Here is a 22106-nt window from a genome sequence, read left to right on the forward strand (position 1 = left end):
GGGCCTGTGGGGGCGGGCAAGGCAGAGCTGTCTTCCCGTGCAAGGGCCTCTCTGGCTTCATTTCAGAGCTATGAGGAATTTCCATTGCTCTGACGCTGCTCTGCGGGTTCACTAGACCCAAACAGCAGCTGGGAAAGCTGCAGCCTGGGGAGTACAGAGCAATTCTTGAGCAAGTGGCAACTGCGCATCCCAGCCAGCACTCACACCCTGCCCCCCGCAGCTCCCTGAGACTCCCCCCCCCAACCAATAGCCACCCACCTTTGTCCCCCCCATCCTACCCGCCCCTCCCAACCCCTGCCATGTACCCCCATTAGCCTCCACACCCCAGCTATGTAACACCCCCCCACACACACGCTGCTCTTACCACTACCCCAGCCTGCCCACCCAATCCCCCTCCCTGTGACCAGGCACACACTACCCCACACTTCACTCCATGTGCCCCCCACACACACACACACACTGGGGTGACCAGATGGCCCCATTTTATAGGGACTGTCCCGATATTCAGGGCTTTTTCTTATATGGGCACTTATTACCCACCACACTCTGTCCCAATTTTTCATACTTACTGGCTGGTCACCCTACCCCCCCCGCACCCCCACCCCCCACCACACACCCTCTTCTCGCTGTCCAGGGTCTGTGGGGATCCCACTTGGCCCTTCTGTGGGTGTGGGTAACACACTGGGCTGCAGGATGCTTGTGCCACCTGCTGCCCAGAAATGGCAGCGCAGCCCTCGAGATGTGTGTGCACAGGAAAGCGGAACCCTGGCTCCGAGAGCTCTGCGTCGCAGGGCCGCAGGTTGGTCGCAGGGAATGGTGCCACGCGCTCCTGGAGCCTGCCTGTGGCCGCACCGGGGTTTGCAATGATCCAGCAGCAGGTGGCTGTGTTTCGGGTGCACCTTTTATTTTTCCCACATTCCTGGCCAGACAGTGTTTTTTGTTCCTATGGTCACAGGTATTTACATGGTGCTGGGGCTGAGCCCCCGCCGCTGAGAGCCCAACTACTCCCCTGCTCCAGCCTGGGTCTGGAGGGCGTGGCGGGGGAGCGGGGGAGCAGCACGCGGGCATGCTGGGCTGACGGGAGGCAGCAGGAAGATATATACTCAAGTGTGATTACTACACAGGAGCAGAGGGGCACAAAAAGGCAACAGTTGAGCCAACACACACAAGACACACCAGGACCATTGGGATGCAGGGGCAGGGCTCAGAGCGGGAGGTGCGTTAACAGTGTACTGCTGCAGAGAACTGAAGCATGGGGGGGCAGGGACCCGTCTGGCACTGCTGGGCACTGCTGTGAGGATGCATCCCTTGGCTAGAGCCTGCAGCTTGGTGCAGAGAAATGACACCAGGGAACCCTTCGCTCTCGTGGCCTGGAACTAGCCCCCCAAAGCTGCTTAGGGAAATCACAGGGTCATGGCCCTTGCCCTGGGGCCGGCAGATGCTTCATGCAGGATTCCTCCTCATAAAATCAGGGATGTGTAGCCAACAGGAACTAGGCCAGCGTTGTTTCCATGGCAACAGCGGATCCAGTCCTCATCCACTGTGGCTAGGAGCTGCAGGATGTCCCCTCTCCTGAAGCTCAAGTGATCATCTCCAGCCCCAGTGTGGTCACACAGCGCCCGCACAGCCCTGCGCAACAAATGGGTTCAGTTAGGGGTTAGACCCACAGGGGGGGCAGGATGGGGGAGAGGGGAGGCTATGGGTCAGGGGCACGGTTGAGGGTTGCCAATTTTGGGTGGATGTATTCCTGGAGATTTCATCTTTAATGAAAGATTAATCTTTAATTCCTGGAGACTCCAGGCCAATCCTGGAAGGTTGGCAACCCTATGCCAGACCCTGGTGGGGTTCTACACAGGGAGCATGGCTGGCAATCTACGAGGGGGGTTACACAAAGGGCGAGTGACCTGCAGTCCACAAGCCAGGAACAAGGCTCCAACAAGACTGGGGTGGCAGGTGCTGGCCCATGACCAGACATTGTGGAGTGACCTGAGACAACAGATGCCCTGTCGTACCCAGAGCCCCAGCTGAAACCAGGAATCCCAGAGGGGAAACGCCAGGGACCTCAGTCCAGATGTCTCCCAAGGCCAATTAGACAAATTCAGTCAAGAATCCCCCTCACAAACCCACTGTGCAATTCAGAGACTTGTACTAGAAGGGGACTGCAGGCTGGAATTGAGAGACATTGACAGGGCTGTGCATGAGGAGGCAGGCCAGGGCTGGGCAAGCAGGGGCTGCAGACTTGAAGGACGGTGTGGAAGAACACGGGACCTGGCACCAACCCAGCACTTTGGGAACTCAGAAATCCATAAAATTCTTCAATCCACCCAACCCCAAACACTGGAATCCACCCGACCCCCCACCCCCAGGCACCTGTGCAGCTGGAGTGCGTCAGACGCATTCTTCTTTCGGTGTTCCTGAGGCCAGGCCTTCTCAGAGGGCCCCCCCTTCAGAACCAGGGCGAGAACGTTCACACTGGGAGGCAGCCAGCTGGAAGGTCTCCTGCCAGAGAGCAGAGGGAGTCACCAGCCAGTCTGAGAAACACCTCAATGGGACTGAGACCGGAAAAGGCTCACAGATCTCCATAACAAGAGCAAAGGGGGAGGGGGGTGGGCAAGATCCCCAAGTGTAGCCCCCCCCAACGAAAACACTGCAAGAAAGAGTCACATTTTCAAAGACAGTGTCCGAAATCTGGAACCCCACTGTAACATCCCCGCCAGGTCCTGTATAAACTGTCCTGGCCCCATGGGCGACGCTGGGGGAACGCGTTGGGGGAGAGGAGAAGAGGTGTTACTGACCCAACAATATTGGGCGTTTCTTCTCCTGCAGCAACATCCCGGGTGGGTTTGGAATCGGGCAAATGACGCCAAAGGCCGAGCAAGAGGCCTGAATGTCTATCAGGGAAATGGACCAGAACCTGCTCCTCCACGGGGCACTGCACGGAGCAGCCCGTAGCCCCTCCCCTGGGGGCTGGTGCCAGTAGAACCAATAGCACCCTAGGGCCTGTAACTGAGAAGCTGCTAACGCCCCACACTGCAGGCTGTTTGCTGCATACAGCCTAGAAGCCAAGAAACAGATGCAGGGCATAGGCCATGCCACTGCCCTGAAGAAGGGGGAAGCCCTGCAACGGCTCACCCTGCCCCACCCCACCAGGCACTGACCTGGACTTGGCTGCACTGGTCTCCGGGCCAGCGGGGAAGCCTCTGGCAGGTGGACACGTGGCCCCGAAGAGTCGGCCCAGCCAGTTAGGGCGGATGGGGGAGCAGTCCATGTTCAGGGTGGGTGTGGCCTCCTGGCTCACATCAGGGCCCGGCTCCTCGGACAGAGGCAGGCATCTCTTGCAGGCAGAGGGCTCTGGTGGCTCAGTCTCCCTGGGGCCTGCGCATCCCTTGGCCCTGGCCTGCAGTGGCAGCTCTTCAGCATGAGGAGCCTCCAAGCTCCCTGCCTCGCTGGAGGGCATTGGATCCGGAGCCTCAGTACCTCCTTCCCCAGCTCTGGGCTGGAGGGGCTGCAGGGCTGTGCCGCTGGCCCCCTCCCCTCCCCGAGCACTGAACTCATTCGCGGAAGCCTGGCTGGATCCACGGGGCGGAGCAGCTAGGCTGGAGCTGGTGTCCCCTGCAGCCACCCGCAGCTTCGTCCAGCGGGTGACGGGGAACCTTTCCTTTGTGGGCGTGGTGTAGACCCTGGAGGCCTGGCTCAGCTGCCCCCACCAGCTGCCCTGCCTCTCTCCTGTGTCCTGTGGGACTGGCCGCTGGTGTTTCTCAGGCTTGGCAGGACCCTCAGGTCCCAGAAGCGTCTGGGTGAGCTGCTCCCCCCACTGCAGCACCTGCTGAAATGTCTGCTTCAGGGAGATGCCCGCCGGGGGGCTAGGGGCTGATTTGGCGGCTGCTGCGCTGTACTGGGATCTAGCGCTTTCCTCTGAGCCCACCAGCGTTGCCCTCACGGGGCCATCAGGGGGCAGCTTGTGCTCTGGGCTAGCACCACTGCGGCCTTGGTCCCGGCCCTGTGCGGGAGCAGCCACCAGGGCAGGGCCAAGGGGGTGGCTGGGGGGGGAGTCCGGCCTGCGGGGCAGGGGCCGCACATCCACGGGCACATGGTGGTGCTCGAAGAGCAGGTCGAGGTGAAAGGTCAGCACAGAGAGGGGCTGGACGAGGAGCAGCAGCTCACGGGCCAAGTGTGGGAAGGGGCCTTGGCTCAGGGAGAAGAAGGCCGTGGGCAGGTAGAGAACAGAGATGACACCTAAGAGACACAGGCGGGGTGAGATGGCACCCCCCACCCATAGAGCCCCTCCTCCCCACAGAACCACCCCACAGAGCCCCCCCATCCCAACAAGCCCCCCATCTCACAGAGCTCCCCCACAGAACCACTCTCCAGAGCCACCCCACCCGACCAAGTTCCCCCCCACAGAACTAATCCCCAGAGTCCCCCCACCTCACAGAACCACCCCACCGAGCCCCCCACCTCTCCACCCGGGGACACCAGCCTGGCTCTCCTGGGTCTGTCACTAGCATCATGGGGCGGGGGCAGGGGCGGGGGGGGAAGACTTCCATCTGTACTTCAGCAAGCAGCCTGCCCGGGATCCTCCTCCCTCCTCAGCTGGGGCACAGTAGTGGGAAAGGACTCCTGTGTCCCATTAAAGGAGCCCCAGATGGGCACTTCCCTAGGAAGGCTCACAGCACCAGAGCTCAGCGAGCCCACTGCTCCCTACCTGAGCTCTTCTGCAGGTGGGAGAGCCACAGCTCCAGCTGCTTTATGCTGAGCGAGACAGAAAGGGTCCAAGTTACAACCGCTCAGAACAACAGCCCCAGACTGGGCCGTGCCAACAGCACTAAACTGCCTGACTCGTGCCGGTGTCATACCAACAGCGAAGCTTCTGGCGCCATGGTGCCCTGAACCAGGCCTGAGACTGAACCTGGGTGCCTCACTTGGCAGGCGCTGGCATCAGCTCCTTCCCCCATCTGCCTGCACCCCAGCTCCCCTCCCCTGGGTCAGGGCTTCCCATCTCACCCTGAATAACAGTCCCAGTGTTCAGCTGAGAACAAATGTAGGCCCGTAAACATGAGTGAGGCCATGGGCATGAGTGTGAGCGAGTGAGAGAATGGCAAAAACTGAGAGAGAGCACACACACCCACACACGGGAGCACCGTGAGCTCGAGGGTGAGAGCAAGCATGAGAGAGTGCACGCCCACGTGAGAGTAAGTCCAGCAGCTGCAGGCCGAAGCACAGAGAAGGGCTCCGAGACACCAGAACCGCCCCCTTCCCAGGCCCAGCGGTCCCCCCGCAGGGACCATCCTGCCCAGGGAGCCCAGCGGCTCTTGCGGCTCTCTGGCGGGGGGCAAAGCAGTGCCCAAGCCTGGTACTTACTTCAGAAGGCCGAGTATGAAGGCGTGGAACCTCTGCCTGCTGCTGCGGAGGGGAGCCAACCGGGACACCTGCCAGTACAGCGAGTGCAGGGGCCGAGTGCCGGGGCCTGTAGAACACATGGCACAGAGTTACTCAGCAGCCGTCCCCCCGAGCTTGGCTCCTCTCCCTCCCAGAAGCCTGGCGTGAAGTGGGGGGCCCTGCTCAAAGAGCAGCACCATCATGGAGGGCAGCAACCCAGCCACGGCAGCATCAGGCCAACGAGAGGCCTTGCGGACAGAGCCCGTCACCTGCATCTCCCGACATACTGGTGTGTGTCACCTGGCCGGCTCTTCCCACGTGCTCCCTGGGGCCCTGGGCTTTACCACGCTATTCAGCAAGGGGAACAGATGGTGTCTCCTGGGGCCAGACTAAGCCCCCTCCAGCAACACCCTCCCAACCTACCCAGCTTGACCGAGGCCTCCACCACGCTCCAGGGCGAGCTCCTCCTCTGGCCCGTGATGATGTCCTTCTGGAAGGGCTTCAACCCATCTGCCACCAGGCCATAGAGCGCCGGGCACAGGGTGTTCAGCAGCAGGTAGCTCACATCTGGGCTTAGCCGGCTGTCACCCAGCTGCGTCTGGGCAAGGAGAGGTGCGGATGATGGTTTGGAGTGGTCGGGAGACAGCAGTCATGTCCCTCGCACTCCTCCCTCAGAGCCAGCAGGGCAGGGATGGTGGGTTCCCTCTGCCTGGGACACCGCCCATGTTGCTTCCAGCTCCCAGCATTCATGGCACATGAGATGCAGGCCAGGGAACAGGGATGAGCTCACGATGCCCACATAGCCCCACCCACCCAGCCAGCAGAGAGGGGACATGACCGAGCTACTAGGCAAGGCAGAAGCTGAGCCTCTGCCACGGGACCCATGGCCCAGGCCAGAGACCCCACCCCTGCCCAGAGCTTTACCTTCTGCACCAGGCTCCTTGCTGTGCTGAAGTGAGCAATGAGCTTCTCCACGGAGGTGCTGATGGCAACCAGCAGGGCTGGGACGGAAAGAGAAGGGACAAGTCAGGCCTGTGCTGAGTCGCCGCACCAGGTCCAACCATGTGACCCCGCAACAGCTGCACCTGAGCCCATGGCCACGGAAAGGGAGCCCTGTTTATCTAGGGCTGGATGGCATCCCTTCATACAACTGGCCCCTGCCCTGGAGCACCCCCTGCTGGCTGGGACAGGGATAGCGCCTGTCCCCTGCAATCTCCACCGGACTGTTCCCTGCAGTGCCCCATGCTGGCTAAGGCAGGGCACATCCCCTCTCCTCTGTGAGCCTCCCCCATTCTCCACAGCAACCCCTGCTGGCTAAAGCAGGGATAGCACCTGTCCCCTGCAATCTCCACAGGCCTGTTCCCTGCAGTGCCCCCGCTGGTTGGGAGAAAGTTCGGCCCCTCTCCCCTGTGAGACTCCCCACCCCATTCCCTACAGTACCCACTGTTGGCTGGAACAGAATCGAGGCACAGAACCTGGGCCCCTCGGGGTGGCTCCAGCTGCTTCAGCCTCTGGGTGAGTCTACTCAGACCTTGGCAGTGTGCCTTCCCCAGCTCCAACCCGAGCTGCAGCTTCCACACCACTATTTTCAGAGCGCTATGCAATCCCAAGTCTGTCGCCCTTGGTGGGCAGGCTCACTGGTGAGGTCTGCGTAGATGCACCAGAGTTGCTGGGGAACACAGGGCATTGCCATGGGAACCGTCATCTCTTTAGCAATTCTCCAGAGTCTAAGAATAAAGGTGCAAGGGAAACTGGCAGTTACCATGGCAACAAGCCCAGGATGGAAATGTTTGCTACAGAAGATTAAAGGTGTTTGTAGAATCCAGGGCCTCCCCCACCAACCTACCCACCTGGGGCCCCAAGTTTTCAGGCTCAACAGCACCACCTGTTGGAAAAGACTGGGAGCATGATCCCCAAAGACTCCAGCCTCCAGGAGCTCCCCACAGCCACACCTCCGTCTCACAGACAAGAATGGCTCAGCCAGAAAAGTTACCAAGAGGGCAGGATGTTACTCCATAAACCCCCAGACCTCTAATCTCCCAGCCAAAGGGAGAGCTAGAAAAACTGAAACTGCAAATAAGGTGCAAATTTGCAAGGGCAAGGGGATTGCACAGGGCAACAACTCCTAGGGGCAGAGGGTTCCCTGGGATGCACCTGGACCCTTTGGGTAAAAATTGGGGGTTTCTCAAAGACACGCTCTCGCTACCCCCCATTACTGGCTAGATGCAGGAATTGCTGGGTGGAATTATCTGTCCTGTCATGCAGGAGATCAGCTGGAGGAGCAGAATAAGAACGTAAGAACTGTCACACTGGGTCAGAACATGGTGCATCTAGGTCAGTATCATGTCTCCAGCAGTGGCCAAAGCCAGAGCTTCAGGGGGAGCGTACTGAACAGGTCAGTTGGAGTGATCCACCCCTGTCTTCCCTCCCGGTTTCTAGTGGACAGAGGTTTAAGGTGGCCCTGAGCATAAGGCTGCATTCCTGGCCATCTTGGCTAATAGCCATTGATGGCTCTATCCTCCATGAACTGATCTAGTTCTTTGCTGAACCCAGTTGTACTTTTGGCCACCACAACGTCCCCTGGCAATGAGTTCCACGGGCTAATTGTGCATTGTGTGAAAAGTACTTCCTCTTTTTTGTATTAAACCTGCTGCCTATTAATTTCGTTGGGTGACCCCTGGTTTTTGTGTTGTGGAAAAGGGTAAATAATAGTTCTATAGCCCCATTTTAAATGGCATTCGTGATTTACAAACCGCTGTCATAGCCCCCCTTTCTCGCCGTTTTTCCAAGCTGGACAGCCCTTGTCTTTTTCGTCTCTCCTACTATGGAAGGTTCCATAGCCTTGGTCATCTTTCTGCCTTTCTCTGAGCCGGGCCCACTACATCCTTTCTGAGAAGGGCAACCAGAGCGGGACATGTGTTCAAAGTGCGGGTACATCATGGATTTATACAGTGGCATTATGATATTTTCTGTCTTATTTTCTATTCATTTCCTAATAGTTCCTTTAGGTTGTAGAGGAGTTTTTAAACTGAGGGCTGGGGGAAAGCAGACAGGTCCAGAGGAGCACACGGTTTGGACAGAGACATCCCTTAGGGGAGGATTTACTATATCCTAGTAAAGAGGAAAGGCTAGAGGTTAATAAAGCACTGGTAGGAACTAAAGAGAAAAAGTCAAACAAAAAAGAGCCCCATTTAATTACATCACATGAAGGCAGACACCTAAATATTGACAAATATTATAAGTACTTATTATAAATGCAAGAAGTCTATATACTAAGATGGGGTGAACTTGAGTGCCTGGTATTAAATAAGGATATTGACACAACTGGCATCAAAGAAACTTGGTGGAACAATGATACTCGATGGGACACAGTATTACCAGGGTACAAAATAGATAGGAATGACGGAATAGGTCGTGCTGGTGGGGGAGTGACGCTGTATGGGAAAGAAAGCATAGAGTCAAATATAACAACAATCTTAAATGAGCCAAACTGTACCATCGAATCTCTATGGATAGAAATTCCCTGCTTGAATAATAAGAGTATTGCAGTAGGAATATACTACCAACCACCTGACTAGGATGGTGACAGTGACTGTGAAATGCTCAAGGAGGTTAGAGAGGCTACAAAAAAAGAAAACCCAATAATAATGGGGGATTTCAACTGACCCCATATTAACTGGGTCTCTGTCACCTCAGGACGGGACGCAGAGCTAAAATGTCTGGACACCATTAATGACTGCTTCTTGAAGCAGCTAGTCCTTGAACCCACAAGGGTAGAGGCAATTCTTGATTTAATCCTAAGTGGAGCACAAGGTCTGGTCCAAGAGGTGAATATAGGTGGCGCTGCTCAGTAATGGTGACCACGATGTAATTAAATTTAACATCCCTGTTGTGGAAGTGGAGGGAAATACCAAAGAAAATCACCGCAATAACATTTAGCATTTAAACAGAAATGAAAAGGAATAGTCACAAGGGTGAAATGCCTGCAAGCTGCATGGAAACTCTTTAAAAACCACCAGAGAGGCTTAAACTAAATGTATATCCAAACAAACAACACAATAAGAGGACCAAAAATATGCTACCATAGCTAAACAGCAGAGTAAAAGAAGCAGTTAGAGACACAAAGGGATCCTTTAAAAACCAGAAGTCAAATCCAAAATAGAAAGCAGCATAAACAAAGCAAGTCAAGTGTCAAAGTATAATTAGGAAAGCCAAACAAGAATTGGAAGAGAAACTAGCACAAGACACAGAAACTAAGAGCAAACGTTTTTTTAAGTACATCAGAAGCAGGAAGCTTGCCAAACAGTCAGTGGGCCACTGGGTGATCAAGGTGCTAAATGAGCACTCAAGGAAGACAGAGCCGTTGCAGAGAAGCTAAATTAATTCTCTACATCAGTCATCACCGCAGAGGATGTGAAGAAGATTCCCACATCTCAGCCATTCTTTTTAGGTGACAAAACTGAGGAACTGTCCCAGACTGAGGTGTCGGTAGAGGAGGTTTTGGAACAAACTGATAAACTAAACAGTAGTAAGTCATGAGGACCAGATGGTATTCACCTAAGATTCTGAAGGAACTCAAATATGAAACTGCAGAACTCCTAACTGTGGTATGTAACCTATCACTTACATCAGCCTCTGTACCAGATGGCTGGAGGGTAGCTAAGGGTCAACACGTTTTTTTTGAAGGGGAATCACCTCACCAATCAATTAGAATTCTTTGATAGTATCAACAAGCAGATGAACAAGGGTGATCCAGCCAACACAGTGTACTTGGACTTTCAGAAAGCCTTTGATAAGGTCCCATACCAAAGGCTCTTACGCAAAGTAGGCAGTCATAGGATAAGAGGGAAGGTCCTCTCATGGATCAGTTACTGGTTGAAAGATAGGAAACAAAAAGGGTAGGGAATAAAAGTCAGTTTTCACAATGGAAAGTGGTAAATAGCGGGGTCCCCCAAGGATCTGTACTGGGATCTGTGCTCTTCAACATGTTAATTAATTATCTGGAAAAGGGGATAAACAGTGAAGTGGCAACATTTGTAGGCAATACTAAATTACTCAAGATAGTTAAGTCCAAAGCTGCCTGTAAAGAGTTCCAAAGGGCTCTCAGAAAACTGGGAGACTGGGGAGCAAAATGGCAGATGAAATGCAACATTAATAAGTGCAAAATAATGCACATTGGAAAATATAATCCCAACTATACATTCAAACTGATGGGGTCTAAATTAGCTGTCACCTCTCAAGAAAAAGATCTTGGAGTCATTGTGTATAGTTCTCTGAAAACATCTGTTCAATTGCAGCAGCAGTCAAAAAAGCGAAGAGAATGTTTGGAATGATGAGGAAAGGGATAGATAATAAGACAGAAAATGTCCTAATGGCACTATATAAATCCATGATACACCCGCACTTTGAATGGTGCCTGAAGTTCTGATTCCTCCATCTCAAAAAGGATATATTAGAATTGGAAAAGGTGCAGAGAAGGGCAACCAAAATGAGTAGAGGTCTGGAACAGCTTCTGTATGAGGAGAGATTTAAAAGACTGGGACTGTTCAGCTTAGAAAAGAGACGACTCAGCGGGGACAGGAGAGAGGTCTATGAAATCATGGCTGGGGTGGGGAAAGTGAACAAGGACGTGTTATTTACCCTTTTGTATAACACAAGAACTAGGGTCACCCAATTAAATTAATAGGCAGCAGGTTTAAAACACACACAAAAGAAAGTACTTCACACAACACACAGTCAACCTATGGAACTCATTACCAGGGGATGTTGTGAAGGCCAAAAGTATAACTGGGTTCAAAAGGAATTAGATAAATTCCTTGATGATAGGTCCATCAATGGCTATTAGCCAAGATGGTCAGGGGCACAACCCCATGCTCTGGGTGTCCTTAAACCTCTGACTGCCAGAATCTGGGACTGGACAACAGGCGATAATTGTCCTGCACTGTTCATTCCCTCTGAAGCATCTGTCATTGGTCATTGTCGGAGAACAGGATGCTAAGATAGATGGACCATTGGTCTGACCCAGTATGGCCGTTCTTATGTGAAGACCGATGCAAAGAACTCATGTAGCTTCTCTGCAATGACTGCGTCTCCCTTTTAATGCCTTAGAGGGACAAGGTGGGTGAGGTAATATCTTTTATTGGACCAACATCTTTTGGTGAGAGACCAGTTTTAATACCTTGGTTATCTACTGGCCCATTGCCTGTTTGGCAGCTTTCTGCTTCTGTTGTACTTATCAAAACTCTTACTTTTAGTTTCTGAGTCTTTAGCAAATAGCTTCTCAAATTCTTTCTTGGCCTGCCTTCTAATACCGTTACACTAACCTGTCAGAGTTTGTACATCACCCTATTAGCCTCCCTAGGATTTGACTTCTAAATTTTAAAGGATGCCTTTTTGCCTCCATCAATCTTCATTACTCTGCTGTTTACACAGGGTAGAATTCTTTAGGTCGTCTTACTATCTTTCTCTGGTGTTTTTAACTAGTCCCCAGGATGCTTGCAGGCATTTAGCCCTTGTGACAGCTCCTTTTAAATTTCAGTCTAACAAGCAATCTTGTGTAGTTCCCCTTTGTAAAGTTCAATGTTACTGTGAGGGGTGTTCTTTGGTATTATCTCCCCTACAAGGATGTGGAATTTAATTACATTATGGTCACTATTACCGAGTGCTTCAGTTATAGTTACCTCTTGGACCAGATCCTGTGGTCTACTTAGGACTAACTCAAGAATTGGATCTGCCCTTGTGGCTTCCAGGACTAGCCGCTCCAAGAAACAGTCATTTATGGTGTCTAGAAATGTTCTCTCTGCATCATGCCATGAGGTAGCACTTACTCAGTCAATATGAGGATAGGTTTCAGAGTGGTAGCCATGTTAGTCTATAACAGCAAAAACAACGAGGAGTCCTTGTGGCACCTTAGAGACTAACAAATTTATTTGGGCATAAGCTTACAAAAGGTGCCACAAGGACTCCTCGTTGTTTTTAATATGAGGATAGTTGAAGTCACCCAGTGTTATTGCACTTTCTGCTTTTGTGATTTCTCTAACTTCTCTTAGCTTTTCACAAGAACTGTCACTGTCCTGGTCAGGTGGTCAGTAGTATGGTTCTACTGCTATACTCTCTTTAGTCAAACTTGGAATTTCTAACCAAAGAGATTCCATGGTACAGCTAATTTCATGTCAGATTTATGCTTTCTGTAACATATAGTGCCACTCCCGCAGCAGAGTGACTTACTATGTCATTCCTACATATTTTATATCCTGGATTTCCGTGTCCCATAGATTATCTTCATTCCACCAGGTTTGATGATGCCCGTTATATCAACATTGTCCTGTAATGCCAGATACTCTGGTTCACCCACCTTAGTATTTAGACTTCTAGTATTTGTATGTAAGCACTTGTACATTTTGTCAATATTCAGTTCCTTGCCTTCATGTGTTAGATTTAAATAGGATTCTGTTTCATATGACTGTTCCCCACCTGGACTTTACCAACTTCTTTCTTAAGTGAATAGCTCCTACCGGCCTTAAAATCGATGCATCTCTAACAAAAGTATCACCCTGCGGTAGGAGGGGAGTTCCAGTGGCCTGAGGTCCCAGCTGGCATAGACAGTGAAAAACTCCAGGTCTGAGGCAGTCTCCTTGGCTCTGGTGTCCCAAGGGGCTGGGCCTGCTTGTGCCTTTGCAAAGCTGCTTTGGAAATTAAACCAGGCCCCCTCAAGAATGGGACTTTCCCACCCATCTGGATTCAAAGAGCATGGAAGGGACCCCCTGCACAGATTTTGGGGTGGGCGAGAGTTACCTTTCTTTTGCTCTCTCAGATGGTCATAGGCTCTGTCTGCATTTGCCATCCAGTGCTGGCCTGTCCCTGGAACACCGGCAAAGGATTGAGAATGTCTGACTAGAGAGAGAAAGAGAACCTAGTCAGTCAGTTGGCAGGGGCTCTGTGGCAAGGCGTCACAGGGACCGGGGACAGCATGCCCTGCCTGGGAGCAGACACCACAATGGCCACAGTCACTGGTGGCTGGCAGGGTCCTTCCTCATAAGCCTTTCTATAAGCCAGCCATACAGCTGCACATTCCTGCCAACGGGGCTGCATCCACCCAGACTCTCCCTGGGAAGGGGGACGGTCCCTCATTCACCCCAGTCTCACCTCCCCCTTCTCATGGAGTCCTGGGTGTGCTTAGCTAGAGCGTACGGAAATGAGGCCAGGTCGGTGTCAGGGCCAGGACTGGGGAGGAGAGCAATGGAGCAGTCTGCACGGTATGTTCCAGGTTACCCGCCAGCGGCTCAGGGAGCCCAGCCCTGAATGGGGACGTGCAGTGTCCAGACCCCAATCCCCAGGCCAGAGCAAAGGGCTCGGCAGCTAGAGATGATGGGAAGCTGATCAGAAGAGATTTCCCAAGGTGGACAAAGCTGGAAACATCCCTGGCAAAGGAAACCTGTCCCGGCACAGCCCCCGGCATGGCCCCTAGCTCCGGCCCTTGCATGGCCCCTGGCGCTGGCCCCGGCATGGCCCCTAGTGCTGGCCCTTGCCAGCCAGGTTCCCTGACCTGCTGTGCACATGGAGCTTCCCAAATTTCTTTCTCTATGGCCATAGCCTCCCTCCAAGCTTGGAACACTTTCCCCAAGGAGTGGTGAGCCCAGGACAGCTGCCCAGGGATACAGCCCTGCTCTGGCAGCCTGTAACAGGCTCTGTAAGTGAGTCGCTAGATACAGACCCCTGGTAAGAAGCTGTCCCTGTGTGAGAGGAGTTGGGAGTTCAAGCCCAGCTCCCAGAGGGGCAGGGGCTGGAGGTCACTGCTCCCTGCAGGGGCATCCAACAAACCCAGGCAAGAGAGACCAGAGGGAGACCTAGGAGGAGGCAGGGTCTGGGATGGCAAAGAACTGCTCCTCACTGAGCCTGCACCCTGCTCTAGTGTTGTGGTGACTCAGAGTGGGTATCCATCTCTGCCCCAGCGCAGGAAGCTTGGGGGTCTCAGTCATGGGGCCCTGCCCTGGTGCTGGGAGTTTGGAGGGGACACACTGGAGGGAACCTGCCCCAGGGCTGGGGGTTCGGAGGGGGAAACAGCTGTAGGGGAGCCTGCCCCAGGGCTGCGGTTTGGGGGCAGGGGGAACAGCTGTAGGGAGCCTGCCCCAGGGCTGCGGTTTGGGGGCAGGGGGAACAGCTGTAGGGGAGCCTGCCCCAGGGCTGCGGTTTGGGGGCAGGAGGAACAGCTGTAGGGAGCCTGCCCCAGGGCTGCGGTTTGGGGGCAGGGGGAACAGCTGTAGGGAGCCTGCCCCAGGGCTGCGGTTTGGGGCGCTGAGCTGGCAGGCACCTGGGCACAGAGGCTGCTCCCCGCCTGCCAGGCCCCAGGCCCCAGGAAGTCACTGCCCAGCCTCAGCCGCGCAGGGGGCGGAGGAGGCTGGAAGGCAGGGGCCTGGGCATGGGGCAGCCGAGGGGAGAGGCTCCCGGCCGGTCTGGGACTCACCTACAGGCGCCCACCAGCCTGGGCAGGGACAGTGTGACAGCAGCTGCCGGGAGGCCACTATGGGGGCGGGATGCCAGAGCCCAGCTGACTGGGGCTCTCCAATGGGGAGGCAGCAGGGCCCCAGTGCTGCGGGTTCAGAGGGGGCAGAGCCACGGGGCACCCGCCCTTGCCCCAGTGCTGCGGGTTCAGAGGGGGCAGAGCCACGGGGCACCCGCCCCTGCCCCAGTGCTGCGGGTTCAGAGGGGGCAGAGCCACGGGGCACCCGCCCCTGCCCCAGTGCTGCGGGTTCAGAGGGGGCAGAGCCACGGGACACCCGCCCCTGCCCCAGTGCTGCGGGTTCAGAGGGGGCAGAGCCACGGGGCACCCGCCCCTGCCCCAGTGCTGCGGGTTCAGAGGGGGCAGAGCCACGGGACACCCGCCCCTGCCCCAGTGCTGCGGGTTCAGAGGGGGCAGAGCCACGGGGCACCCGCCCCTGCCCCAGTGCTGCGGGTTCAGAGGGGGCAGAGCCACGGGGCACCCGCCCCTGCCCCAGTGCTGCGGGTTCAGAGGGGGCAGAGCCACGGGGCACCCGCCCCTGCCCCAGTGCTGCAGGTTCGGAGGGGGCACAGCCATGGGGCACCTGCTCCTCCCCCAGGGGACGCAGCCATGGGGCACCCATCCCTACCCCAGTGCTGTGGGTTCAGAGGGGGCACAGCCAAGGGGCACCTGCCCCAGTGTTGGGGGTTTGAAGGGGTCACGACCATGGGGCACCTGCCCCTGCCCCAGGGGACACAGCCATGGGGCACCCATCCCTACCCCACTGCTGTGGCTTTGGAGGGGGCACAGCCATGGGGCACCTGGCCCTGCCCCAGTGCTGGGAGTTCGGCAGGGTCACAGCTACAGGGCACATGGCCCTGGGCTCCACCAGGCAGGTCTGGAAGAGTGACAGGGCAAAGGACAGCGGGAGAGAGGGAATGGGGCAGAGGGACAGACAGACGGACAAAGAGATGGAGGGGAGAGTGAGTGAGCACCACACCCTGTCCAGACCCCAAAAGGCAGGTGCGCAGGGTCCCTTGGCACAGGGTCTAGCAAGATCCCCCAGCCTAAGCTGCCTTCCTGCTGCTCCAATCCCCCCTTGGTTAGTCATTGAGATACCCCAGGGTTGCCTGGGGAGTGGGGGCCATGTGCCCCCAGCCCCTGTCATGCACACACACCTGGACTCTCACACACGCGGGGTTTCTGAGCTTGTAACACAAGAAATGTGCGGCGTGTCTGAGCTCTGTGGTGACCACACAAGCCAGCCAGGACGGGGAGTGGGGCGTTAGCAGTGCAGTGCCTGAGGAGAGCTCCCCTGCTCCACGCCCAGGCACACTCTGGGGGCAACGATCTGACCAAGTTACTCGTTGCTAGCTAGGTACCCCAGAGCTTGTCAGTGAGTTTGATTCTCAGATAAATAGCTTGGGGCACAAAGGAGCGGAGCTGAGAAGGCCAGGGAGCCCCACAAACATCCCCAGCCCTTGGAATGAGCCTGCAAGATGGCCCCCCTGGCCTGCCTGTGGTACTTCTCGGTCCCTCACTGCTGTGGTATGCCAGTGCCTCAGAAGCTTTAATGGTATCATATGCCCTGTGTAACAGCATTATCCCCACTCTCCAGATGGGACTGAAGGCCCAGACAGGTGAGGTGACAGGGAAATTAAACCTGGGGCCCCAGAGCCCCAGGCTTGTGCCTGCCCCAAGCCATAGGCCATCCTTCCTGTCTTTGTTGCAGCCTTCCCCTGGGTGCCTGGTTCATAGCACAGAGGAGCAGCCCTGCCTACATCACTACACAGCCCCCAGAATCCTTCTGAACACAACCCTGTGTGCGGACCCCCAGGAAGCTGGCTCCCATACACTGCCCCCGTCTACTATGCTCTGCTCTCCTGCATTGTCCCATCCCCACTAGGCATCCCCTCTGCCCATCTCCCTGGCGTCACTTCCCATCACCATGCACAGCTGCTTCCTGGGTGCCTGGTCCCAGGGCAGAGAGGAAGAGCAGGTGCTCAGACTGCAAGCTAGGAAAGGAAACGGGCGGCTTACGTTGCTTGGGAGGTCTTGGATTCTTGGCCCCTTTGCTCTGCTTTCGCTCAGGAGACACTGCCCCAGAGCATGCTCCAGCCTGACTATGTGCACATGCCTCTCCCCTGGGGCAGCGGGCTCTGGACACCTCCACGCCGAGTGGCAGCTCTGGGACCTGGTGGGAGGGGAAGGCCATAGTTGGGAAGGTTCTGCTTCTCGGGAAGAGTGGGGAGAAGAGCACAGACAGGTCTGGGCTGTCCAGGAAAGGCAGCACTCCCCGGTGAGGGGGGGAGTAGGCCCCTACGGGGGACAGGCGGATGGGGAGCAGTTCCTCTGGGGAGAGGGTGCCCAAGACTGTCCTCTTATTGCTGGCCAGGAGGCAGACTTCATCACAGGACAAGGTCTTCAGCGTGGGGTGGAAGGACGGGGTGAAGAGGGCAGGAGACTTCAGCTCAATGCTCTCCAAGCTGGAGTTAAGGGAGGGGATTAAGGGCAGGGGAGGCGCCACCAGGTCCGAGCTGTAGTAGAGAGGCTTCCCGTCGGCCGAGAAATGGAAGAGCAGAGGCTGGAACGGCAGCATCTGAGGCCTGGGGCAGTGAGAGAGGGGAGAGCCAACTGCAGGCGGGAACATTGCAAAGAAATGCAACCAAAACCAGGGGGGCACAGAACACAGTGGGGGATAAGGAGGAGTATGGGGGCATGGAGAACACAGTGGGGGATAAGGAGGAATATGGGGGCATGGAAAACACAGTGGGGGTTAAGGAGGAATATGGGGGCATGGAGAACACAGTGGGGGTTAAGGAGGAATACGGGGGCATGGAGAACACAGTGGGGGTTAAGGAGGAATACGGGGGCATGGAGAACACAGTGGGGGTTAAGGAGGAATACGGGGGCATGGAGAACACAGTGGGGGGAAGGGGAGAGAGGCAGAAATGTGGGCATGGAGAACATGGGGGTGGAAATCAAAGAAACCAGGAAGCATGGAACAGAAAATGGACAACCCCCCAATAAATCAGAGTGAGCCATTCCCAGGGGCAGCAGCAACAGGGTGGCAGGGTGAGGAGAGAGAGATGGAGAGACAGTTAGCTCAGAGGAATCACAGCACACACACACCAACTTCACAACCATGACGACACATGGCCACGCCTGTGCCCTCTGTCACCGTGCAGGCCCCAGCCTGGCAGTGCCCCACCTCTGCACTGGGAAAGGGTCTGTGGGAGTCCAGCCCCAGCCCCTGGGAGGTTTCCCCAAGAGAACAGGACAGAAGGAGGGAGGTGCTGAGGGCCAAGCAGCTGAGCATGATGGAAAGATGGAGGCAGCCTTCAGAGGAAGGGAAATTCAGTCCTGGTCTCCCCCAGACCCAGAGTCCTGGGGCGCCCTTCTCAGGGAGCCGGGAGTCAAGGCTGTGGCTGTCCCCCCAACAGAGGTGTTCCTGCACTGCCAGGACTTGGCTACTCGGGCACAACGCAGCAGCCTGATGGGCCAGTAACGTCCACTGCTCTCCCTAGAGATGCCCTCTGCTTGGTTTGCTCAGGGTCTCTGGAGCCAGGAGCTCCTGCAGCAGCCACTGAACCGAGGGCTACTCCTGCCAACCCACAGGAGCCAACCGAGTACCAGGAACCACCCACCCCAGGTAGGGAGCAGGGGGAGAAAGAAGCTATTCCCTGCCACTGAGAACAGCCCTAGGAGTCTGCCAACTCAAGGGCTCTCGGGGACCTTGGCTGGAAGCAGGGTTTAATGCAGGGCCCAGCTCTGGTATCAGCATTCCCTGCACTGCTCTGTCCCCCACCGTGAGCCATTCCTCATCGCCTGCCCCTAAGAAACCCCCTTCAGCCCCCAGATGGAAACACCCACCCCACTGAAAGCCCATTTCATCTCTCACCCCAGGGCAGTGTGCGACCCCAGTAAAGCCTCATGTCCAACAAGTCAGCCAAGTGCATCTCCGATGGTCCCTGGGCAGAAGCTGCTCAGGGATCCCACAGGGCTCAGGGTATCACAGAGCTCTTAGACTGGGGCAGGACTCCTGCATGCATCAGGCTCCATCTGAGGGAACCTGGGCCAGGCTGTCTCCCCAAGTCAACACACAGGGAGCCGCAGATGGATCAGCTGCTTAACCCATGGCCTTGGGTTTTGCCTGCTGCCTGGCTCAGTGCATCCCTCTCCTCCTGCAGTCAAACCGGCTCCAAGCCCTTTATGCACGGGTGTGGTGAGCTGCAGCACACTGATAGAGGAAGGAGAATGCAGCAGGGAGGGAGGGGAATGTATGCGAGGAGCAGCTAGGACAAGGAGGGTGAGGGTGGGATTCCTTCTCCCAGCACAGCAATCATCTGCACGGCATAGCAAAGAACTAGCCAGCTCAGTGCACAGATGCAACATGCATTCACCACCACTTCACTCTGCCTACCTGTCCCCTAAACCTATTCCAGCCCCACCCCAGTGCCTCAGCCCAGCCCTACAAACCCATTCCAGGCACACCTAATGCCTTCTGCCCCCGCCAGGACCCTGCAGCTCACCCCAAGCCAAAGCCAGTTCCACATCTCCCAGCCCTGCAGCCCACCAGGAATGGGGCAAGAAGAGCAGCAAGAAGAACGGCAAGTGGAGAGAGAGATGGGGTTAGTGATGGAGATGGGGATGTGCCAGGATCAGGAGGCGGAAACCCTGTATTAACCCCATGGGGACTCTGCAGCTCTGTCCCCAGGGACACATGCCTCCATACATGGGGAAATGCCCCCAGCCCCAGTCCAGTCCTGGGATACCCATGTAGCTGAGGAGGGAAGTGCCTTGATAGCAGCTGGTGCTCTTACCCTCCTTGCAGGCTCTGTGTCCTCTCTGGGCCTTCCCTGACACCCAGGGACCCCCCTCAGGTCCGCCGAGCCTCCGGCCCAGTGTCTCCTTATCACAGCCAGAGCCAGGCATCTTTCTCCTCAGGACGTAGCCCTCCAGGGGTTGCCCCCCTTCCTCTGTGTCACCTGGCAGCCCAGGCCGAGACTGCCTCCTCTGCTGGTGGCTTTCCGTGCGTGCCAGGAGGTGCCCGCTCCACTGTGGAGCCGGCCCCCCGTCGGGGCCCTGGAGCCTGCTGCCACTGGGGGTGTCTCTGCCCGTTGCTGCTTCCTGGGGCTCAGGCTGCTCCTGGGATGCTGCTCTCGCTCCCTGCTCCCAGGCCAGCTGGCCCTTCTGCTTGTTGATGGCACTGCGGTACCGGAGCTCCCTGAACGTGGTCACCTCCCTCTGGCTGCAGCTGGGGGGCTTTGGCTGCTTGTCGGGCTGCAGCTGGTGCCCAGGTGGCTCCAGACACAGGGTGCTGCAGCAGGTGAGCTCGTTGAGGGGCGGCAGCTCCTTGTCGGGGGAGAATACAATTAGCCAGTCACTGTGGTCCTTCTTGGCCTGTGTGGGGGATGGCCCAGCCGTGTTCCTCTTCCGCTTCTGAGCCAACTCATGGAACGAGGTGACGGTCTTCCGAGTGGCATCTCTGCACTGGTCTACCTCTGTTGGGACAGGCCTCTCCACTTCGCTCCTGTTCAGCACCTGCAGCCCTCTCTTAGCCCTCGGGGGCACTGGAGGGGGAGCCCTTACTGAACTGTTCAGACTGGGGCCCCGCTTTCCTGGTGCTAGCACAGACAGACCAGATGGCTGGATGCTTAGGGCAGGCAGGGCATTGCAGTTGGAGTCCAACTCAGCACAGATGCTGGTGGGGAGCGGCTCTGCCATGGTCCCCTGCCCATCCCTGCTGGGAGAGTCAGCGTCATCAGACGGGGAGTCAAGCAAACTGCTGCTGCACAGGCTGTCTGGGGTCTCCCGGGCCCCAGGATCCGGTCGCTCTTGTACCTGGACGTTGAGGTTAGCATCTCTCCCATCAGACGGTTCCCCCTTGTCAGTCAGTGAGGGAGCATCATGGGCATCCTCCAGGGGGACGATGTTTGGCTGATTGTCAGGAGATAGGGCCTCTTCACCGGGGAATGCCTTGCAGTAAACAGAGACTGGTGTGTCATCCAAGCTGAAATCCGAGCAACTGCTGACAGAGGAGGAAGCCGGGTCTGAAGGGGAAGCCGCCACCTCCTCCTCAATGTGCAGGGAAGGGAAATCTTCCAGGAGAGGCTGGTTCCAGAGATCTAGCGTCGGGGTCTGCTGCGCGTGGGACTTGCAGCACCGGCACTGCATGGAGGTGTTGTTGGAGTTGGCGTCGACTTGCTCCAGGGCACCACAGTTCTCCCGGCAGTCGCTGCAGCCTGTCTGGTCTCCCGGAGCCATTGTGACAGGGCCCTCCTGGAGCTCGGGTCGACGGGAGAGGTGCAGCCCCAGGGAGATGTGCTGCAGGTGGATGTGGTTGAGGTTGCACAGCAGACCTTTCTTCGGGGACAGCATGGTGCTGGCTGGCAGAGCCTGGATTCCTCAGCTCATCACAGACCCCCACAGGCACGTCGCTCTGAACACCCAGCTTCAACTCTCTGCAAACAACAAAATAGCTTGTCAGTCACTGGAGCAGGCAGGTTATCAGCCAAATGGGCATGCACCAGAGGGACCAATTTATGGGGAGAGAATTAAGGGGCAGATCTGGGCAGCTCAGCTAAAGGGATCGACAGCCTCATGGCCCACAGATACTAAAAGGGCATGATGGTCCTTGATGGAGTGTAGACTGCTACAAGGGGTCACGGCTGGGAGAAATGGGATGGAGTCAAGAGAGAGGAAGTTGAGGGCAAGTAACAAAAAGAATTCCCAGACAGTGAGATGGATCCAGTCAGGGAATCATCTCCCATTGGGGGGGGGGGTGCTGAGAGCCCCATCGTCCCTGGACAGGGAGATGGGTCTGGCTGGGAATTGACTCCTCCTTGGCTTTGGGCAATGTTGTAAGGTATACAGTCTTAGGGAATTGCCCTGCATTTCTGGGCTGGGTAGAGTCTGCCCTCAGTTTCTCTGGCCCTGGGAGCTGTTCTCTGGGGTTTCACATCACATGGGCTATCAGCTCTGTTACCTCTGCCAGGTCCGTCAGCCAGTGTCTCACCAACGCAGAGTCAAGGAGATGATACCTTTGAAGGCTCAGCCTCGCTGTCAGGAAGGCTTCTGGGCTGTGTCAAAAGGCTCCCCAGCATCAAGAGGAGAGCAGCCAAAAGGCCGGGGTCACGTCTGGGGAGTTGCTTGGCTTTGCCCCCACACATGGGCAGGCATCAGAAAAATGGACTGCAGGGATAGCAGCCGCAGGTCACATTCCCTGCCCCGCCCCAGTGCCAACAGC

The 22106-nt window shown here is 56.3% G+C and overlaps 1 protein-coding gene across 1 annotated transcript; it reads right to left on the reverse strand.

Annotated features, from left to right (window-relative positions):
- Positions 1 to 895: 895 nt before the first annotated feature.
- Positions 896 to 21238, reverse strand: RUSC1 (RUN and SH3 domain containing 1). The gene is made up of 10 exons (XM_077841507.1): positions 19681 to 21238; positions 16898 to 17491; positions 13174 to 13272; positions 6304 to 6380; positions 5803 to 5977; positions 5362 to 5467; positions 4706 to 4752; positions 3159 to 4236; positions 2371 to 2499; positions 896 to 1629 (listed from the first exon to the last, which is right to left on the reverse strand). Exons 1-10 carry the CDS (start codon positions 21236 to 21238, stop codon positions 1461 to 1463), a joined length of 4032 nt encoding a protein of 1343 aa, XP_077697633.1. The 3' UTR covers positions 896 to 1460.
- Positions 21239 to 22106: the final 868 nt, after the last annotated feature.

This window comes from Eretmochelys imbricata, chromosome 24, assembly GCF_965152235.1.
Source record: "Eretmochelys imbricata isolate rEreImb1 chromosome 24, rEreImb1.hap1, whole genome shotgun sequence".
NCBI classification, from domain to species: domain Eukaryota; kingdom Metazoa; phylum Chordata; order Testudines; family Cheloniidae; genus Eretmochelys; species Eretmochelys imbricata.